This window comes from Atta colombica, unplaced genomic scaffold (assembly GCF_001594045.1).
Source record: "Atta colombica isolate Treedump-2 unplaced genomic scaffold, Acol1.0 scaffold1, whole genome shotgun sequence".
Taxonomy (NCBI): Eukaryota; Metazoa; Arthropoda; class Insecta; order Hymenoptera; family Formicidae; genus Atta; species Atta colombica.
Window position 1 is genome coordinate 3,028,317 of NW_017259183.1, and position 7,627 is coordinate 3,035,943.

At 29.7% G+C, this 7,627-nt stretch overlaps 2 protein-coding genes across 2 annotated transcripts in view; both read right to left on the reverse strand.

The window, feature by feature from the left end:
* LOC108694078 (H2.0-like homeobox protein) overlaps positions 1-303 on the reverse strand; it is a 6,004-nt gene extending 5,701 nt beyond the window's left edge. Inside the window, exon 1 of the mRNA XM_018203369.1 lies at positions 198-303. Within this exon, the coding sequence (XP_018058858.1) occupies positions 198-303 (106 nt within the window). The remainder of the gene's footprint in view (positions 1-197) is intronic.
* A 1,797-nt stretch (positions 304-2,100) lies between these two features.
* On the reverse strand, positions 2,101-7,039 carry LOC108687234. The gene is made up of 3 exons (XM_018192938.1): positions 6,948-7,039; positions 3,593-3,869; positions 2,101-2,238 (listed from the first exon to the last, which is right to left on the reverse strand). Exons 1-3 carry the CDS (start codon positions 7,037-7,039, stop codon positions 2,101-2,103), a joined length of 507 nt encoding a protein of 168 aa, XP_018048427.1.
* Positions 7,040-7,627: the final 588 nt, after the last annotated feature.

Genomic DNA, 7,627 nt, shown 5'->3' on the forward strand with positions numbered 1-7,627 from the left:
CTAAAAACTAGCTTTATTTAAAAATATGTTTAAGAAAAAATTATTATACTTATAGGTTTGATTAAAAAAAGGCGTAATTGATGCATAAATTATTCAAAAAAATAAATTATCTAAGTCAGTTATAATAATTATATTAGAAGTGAACAATTTCATATAACAGTTGTAAATTATAATTTTAAGTAAGTAGTAACCTTCACCTATTTTTCTTGTGGAAATTTCATTCGATAATATGCGATCCATACCAAATTTTAATTGTCTTGAATAATTAGAATTATCCATGTTGAAAGCATTAACGTCATTCATCGTCTCTTCCAAATTTGTCAAAAATTTGCACGGTATCTGCATTAATTTAGAACATTTTGAAAAAATCTGCATTTGTATTTTATGTCCGTGTTTTTTATATAAAATATAAATTTACACAAAAACTTATTATTAAAAATAACATAAAATGAATTCTAGTAATGTTTGTCCAACTAATATAACTTATACTTCACCACACTTTAATTCACTTTCTTTAATCACTCTTTATATAACACTATTTTTAAATGCACACATGTTAAATAATGATTTAATAGAAATAAATTTGAGAAAGAAAAGACTCTAAAATAATTTATTAATAAAGAATTATCACTTTTGCAAAAAATATTTGAGAGAATTATAGAAGAGCATAAAAGTGAATGAGTGAATGAAACTCTGCCATGTCGAGAAATTTCTGGCTGAAAAAATTACCACCGCCAGTTGTGATTTCGCTGGATTAACTGGATTGGTCCACGAAAATACTGGTAGGCGGGACTATAAGAAGATTGGTTTGGTCAAAATGATGAGTCGAATGCTGTGGATATAAATGTTAAGCTAAAGTAATATTCTCCGTGAGAGATGTTTTGAAAAGATGAAAAATAAAAATTATGACAATGGTAATAATAACAAATTGTCTTTACTATACGTTAAATTATTGATTTTATATTGTATAAATAAAATTTCTCTCTCTCTCTCTCTCTCTCTGTGTGTGTGTGTGTGTGTGTGTGTGTGTGTGTATGTGTGTGTGTCATACAGTTTTTGATTTCTTCAATTGATCGCATATTTGCATTTTGCTGTTTTCAAATATGAATTATTTTGAATATGTTTTAATCGACATTTTGTAATATAAAATCTTTAAAATTTTCAGAACAAAAATTAACTTACAATAGATATTTTATTTTTAAGTATTTGAGCATTTTTACTAATAATAATGCTATAAAAAATGATCGTAATAAGCATTAAAAACTTATAATTTCAATTTGATGCAATTCTATTAATCATCATCATAATTATAGTTTAATATAATGGAAGCACTTAAAATGAGCAAATTAAAATAACGAAATGTTATACCTTATAATCGCTACTTTCAGACATGAAATTTTTGATTACATGAACGTCATGTAATCAGAAATTTCGAAGAGCTTTTTATGTACGAGAATTCATAGTTATGTATCGATGGAACAATGGTATAGAGACATGTGTGTAGTCGATGATATCTTTGCAAGAGCCATATGGTTATCTTTATGTATAGGTCTGCGGAGTACACAGCCACTTAGATGTTTATTTGAAGAGCCATGTTTGAAGCTGCCTCTCTACCCACACGCTAAGAATATTCTTCGAAATATGTACATAGCACGGTCTTCTATTCGATTTTATTAGGTTTTAGGATTTTCAAGAGTTTGCAAATTTGCGTGTGCTATGTATTTCTTAAATAGAATTAATCGATCGGCACAATTTTTAAGTACATTATAAAAATGTATAATAAGAAAAGAAAAATATAAGAAAAAGTTTTTCAAGGATCTATTAATTCATTTTATTGTTTTTATCATTCATTCAGATTTTACAATTATATCTATATAGCTTTAGTGCTACAATAAAAGCAACTAAGTTAATAAATAATATTTATATTTAAAATTTTGCTGCACTTTTTAATGAAATATTTGCTTAATTCATTACAATCATATGCATGTATTATTATGTTATATCTAATTACATTATATATATATTTTATCATTTAATATATTAATAATATAGCCATGCATAAATAATAAATCTGTAAAACACAGAGTTCACAATTTGTAGTCAATTGTATAAAGCATAACTTCTCGAAAGCATAATCATTCCTTCATAGAGTTTGTCTGTTTCGAAGTTATTTTCCATCGGATCGAATATTAAAATATTTCGTTTGGGGCGGTTTAATTTTTGTAGACTTTGTAGATTCTGGAAAAAATTTTTAATTAAAATTAATAATTGTTCGCATAATTAAACATGTTTATAAAAAATTAATTCGTATTTTTGTCATAAATATCAAAAGATTTTCCAAACAACTATAGTTCTGCAGTTCTTTATACGTATACCAATAATCTTTAAAAAAAACATGCAGCTTCTTAAAATATAATAGCTTATTTAGAATTAAATTATAAAAAGATGTTACAATAGTATAATAATTTTATAATAATTGTTTTTCTATTTATAGTTATATGTAATTATATAAATAGAAAAGTTATATTTGAATGAAGAAGTAAAATTAATTTAAGTTAAATCTATAATAAATAAACTTTGCAGCTATAAAAATGACTATCATTTAAATAATTGCTGAATAGATTTTTTAATTGCTTAGTTTCTAATAGTAAGAATTTTATTATAATTATTATTAGGTGTACAACTTTGCTTCCGCCGTTTTCCTATAGATGGCTTTAGCGGTAAGTGGTCGAAATAAATAGACGTCATACAATAAACTTGGGCTCTGTCAACATAACCCCATAGAAACATTAGTCGATTTGTGTCTGCATCATAAAGTTATTCTCGATTGAAAATGTCAATTTACGAGCCAAATTCTCGTCATTTGCGGGAGGTTTTAATTTTTTGCTTCAATATGAAGAAATCTGCGACTGAGGCTCATCGAATGCTCTCAAATACTTATGTGAGGCCGCTATTAGTGAAAGAACGTGTCGTGAGTGGTTTCAACGCTTCAAGAACGGTGATTTTGATATCCAAGGTCATGCTCTGTATTTGATGGGACCAGTTCGGCGTAGTGTATTATGAACTGTTAAAATCGACTGAAACAATCACAGGCAATCGGTATCGAACGCAATTGATGCGTTTGAGCCGAGCATTGAAAGACAAACGGCCGCAATACAACGAGAGACACGATAAAGTGATTTTGCAGCATGACAATGCTCGATCCCATGTTGCGAAAGTGGTCAAGACATACTTGGAAATGTTGAAATGAGAAGTCCTACCCCACCCGCCGTATTCTCCAGACGTTGCTCTGACTATCACTTGTTTCGATCAATGGCACACGGCCTGGCTGACCAGCACTTCCGGTCTTATGAAGAAGTAAAAAATTGGATCGATTCATGGATAGCCTCAAAAGATGACTAGTTTTTTCGACGCGGGATTCGTACGCTACCCGAAAGATGGGAGAAAATAGTAGCCAGCAATGGACAATACTTTGAATCATCAACCACCAAAAAATCACCAACCAGTTTTTTACAATAAAGCCTCGAATTTCGGAAAAAAAACGGCGGAAGCAAAGTTGTAACCTAATATATAAATTTAATTTAATTATTACTGAAAATATGACGACATTTCCGTTTCCATTTCCATTATTGCGACGAATTGCTGTAATTATGAGTGTAAGGAGATAACCACCGAATGCCAAAAAAGATAATGCAGTTACTGCCAACTGAAAGATCTTTGAAATCTTTGTGTCTTTGCCTTTTTCATCATAGTGTTCTTCGTGTCGTCTTATAGGTTTCTTGTTATTTTTCTTCAATGACATTGACAAAGCCATTGGTATTGTCCATGGTAATGTTCTACTGGACACGATATTTTCATTTTCATGTTCACTATTAATATCTATGAATAATATAAATAGATAAGTATAATAATTATAGTTTATATTTTTGGATTGGTAGAAAGTTCGTACCGTTTTTTAAGCTCAAAATTATACATAGAATATATTTATTGTTATTATACTATTCAATAGAGCAGATTTAGTTTTAAAAATTGATTTTTTAAAGTGCAGTATGATTTTTAACGAAGTGAGTAATCAAACTCAAAATGCTCTTTTTATTTAATTCGTGATAACTTAGTAACAAAAAATCTTAGGAACATTTTAAAAAATGATTTTGTAGGGAAAATTTTAAGCTTTTATTTGGATGGAAAATCGAAAATTTTCATAAATTTTTTTTGGGCAAATGATAGACCCAAAGTAAAAAAAAAAAATTTTCCATCTTTTTCAGCTCGTAGTTTTCTGTATGTGAAAATTATCAAATTCACAGAAACTCAAACAACATAGTAACTTTTCGAAAGTAGAGATTTCAAGCTTCAAAATCGTTTTTTCAAATTTAATTAAATTTCATTTATCTTTTACAAAGATAATGATATTGTAAATACAATTTGGTGTTACAAAACGAACTTTCTGACCAATCCAATATACACATAATAGATGTCAATATTATTTTAAAATAACATTGATAATTTTTTGATAATAATAAATTGTATTAACAAAAAAAATTAATTATTCTAATAGTAAGATTGCAATAAAAAAACAAATTCAAGATCAACTAATTTAAACGAGCATACAAAATTACAACTGGTTAATTTATTCTATTATTCCACTTCTTATGAGATATTACATATAGCACGTATGTATCTCATACATACGTTTCAAACTTAACTTAATAATTCTCCTCAGCAATTTAAAAAACATACAGTTTAATAGCTCGAATTGTTGAAGGATCTCATCTCACATACAAACGCAAATGTCACATAATACTTATATTCTACGGTGTCAGTAGGCAATCATAAAATACGTTGATATCTATATTACAACACACGTATTGTAATGAATTTTCAGTCCATGGCGAGAATGGATAATGTCAAATTATAAAAAATGATATTTGTATGTATGACTAACAAATATAACAGTAATGCGAATGCATATGATGTCAGAATTTAATTATGGGCAGAGGAGATTATGAACAAGAAATATTGGCATATGTGAAATAAGAATTATAAATTATGAGATTATTTTCGCATGAACGCCTGACGTTGAAAAAAATACGTAGAGAAGAGAGGGAGGGGGTAATTTTGTATAGGGGCAGTTTTGAACTTTACAAATAAAAAATAAACTGTTTTTTTCTGCGATTACAAATTGTAATTTTTGAAATGGCAATATAGACAAATAACCGTTAAGTGGTAGCTGCCGCGGTTGCAATTGTTAATCTAATCTACAAGTATTTTGTGTTTTTGTGCCTTCGTACTAAACGTTTCGTCTCACACATATAAAGCATTTTAAAATTAAACCATTAAATAATTAACATTTTGTTGTGTTATGTGTTTTTTCCTACATCTATATCTGTGTAATAAAAATAAAATATTTGATTTATCGATATTCTGATAAATATAATAAGATATTTTTTCATTTATATCATTTTTCAATGGTAGGGGTAGATTTGAATAAAGCAAATGGGACACCTTAAAACATTTCAATCGCGATTGTCGCGAGCTCCCATAAAGCTCATAGCACATATAAAGCCGGTTCTACCATATATTAGAAGCGTTGATTTCAAAAAGCAAGCTTTAGCTTGGCAACAAATTTGCGATCAGTTTGCAACAAATGTAGAATCGATTTAAAGTGCGATCGAGTTGTCGCTACAAATACTTCGAAGCATTTTTTGATTGATCAATGAAACATTTTTTAATTAGTAAAATTCTTTCTTCCGAGTGTCTAATCAAATGCTTCGAAGCATTCGTAGCGGCAACTTGATCGCATCCTTTAAAATATAAAATATAGACAGTAAGATGTAAGCAATAAGGAAATTGTTTATTACATTGGATATTATTGGCTTTACGGTCTCTACTGTGATTGGTTAATTTGTTTACTGCTTCTATGTTATTGCTTATGTTTACATATGTAGCTCCAGTCCTTTCCAACTCGTAGATACACATGATAAGGTTACGTTTGATCACTACAGAAGTATTTTTTTTTTAAATTTGAAAAATTTATCATTATAATATAATTACTTATTTATATTACTATTATATTGCTATTATAATATAATAAATTAAATAAATAAAAAGTATATAAGAGCCAACCACGGATCTTGATGCGCAAAGTATATTATATTTCAATCGTTGATCACATAAAAATTTAATAATGTTCTATATTTTTCGGCTACATGATTGAGACCTTTATAGAAAACTTCTACAAAATTATTGTTATAATATTTTTACAAAATTCTTTATAGTTAATTTTATCTGAATATGTAATTAATTAATGATAAACACAATGTAAATATTGTTTTTTTGAAAAAAATATTAAAGAATTAATTTTATCAAAAAAACTCCAAAAAACTTCTATAAAACTCAATAAAACCTCCATAAAAACTAGTAGATTGAGATTTTTTAAAAAAGCTCAAGTTTTTTTCTATCCCTGTAATGTCTGGCCAATATTGGCTATACATTGGTATTCCAATATTCGATCATATTGAGGGCCCCAATGTCTGACATATTGACATAATGACCGTTTCTTGAGATAATGACACCACAACAATTTGGCAGCATAAAGTAGCATATTTTCTCCTATACAGAGAGTACAAAAAATGATTGCTCGTCTCCTTCATCGACCCTTGTCGATCTCCCTCAACCGCGTTCGCGCGGGGTCAAATCACGCTCGCTCCACCACGCCGCGGCGTGGCACTCACCTTCAACTACGCAGCGGGACGTATATGATACCACACACCAGAGACATTCTACAATACATTCGGCCATTCTGACTGCTGACTGACTCGGGCAGCGACTTATTTGTCACCCATGATTTGAGATATTCGGCGCACATTAAAGTAATCATAGATCTCTTATGCATTCCGACACGTTCCTCGTATTGTTTGATTTAACACTAGTTTCAAGTATTGTTTGACTTAACACTAGTTATTTTGTAAAGATTGAGGAATCTAGGTTTCAGCTTTAAATCTGGATCCTGTTGAGGTATGCTTGATTGCCACAAGGTCATGGTACTTGGTCGGTTCCCTTCTATGCAGATACGTTAAATGATTCTCTCTTTATACTTGCAAGATCTGATTTTTCGCAGCCTGATGCAATTCGTTTCGTTCGTCCTGGAATTGGTCGCATAACTCTTCTTCCAATAACTCTTTAAGACAAAAATCAATTTTACTTCGCAGTTTTAGTGCGAAGCACCAAAAAGCAATTCGAATGGAGTAGTCCCAATATTACGATAGAAGGAGTTAATTTTTTTCATTATTAAATATTAAATAGTATTCTTGCAGTTTTTCACCTTTCTTCATCATTTTCTCAGACAACATTTGATGCAATAGAGCACTGTCTATTTTAGTGGAAAACTTTTAACATAACCTTCAATTTTTCAATTCTTCATTACGCCTTTGCTTTGAATGTAGAGTTTCGCAAGTCTCCAAAGATCGTTTAGTGAATATCAGCTGCTATACTTTATTCTATCCGAAAAGCGCTGCGGTATCCTCAAAGTCTGTTAGCCATCGATCGAATAGGCGTCATTGCCATCAAAATTTCTAATGGCGCCTTCCACATCTCGTTCGTCGAAATGTTCATGCCTCGTTATTTCTCT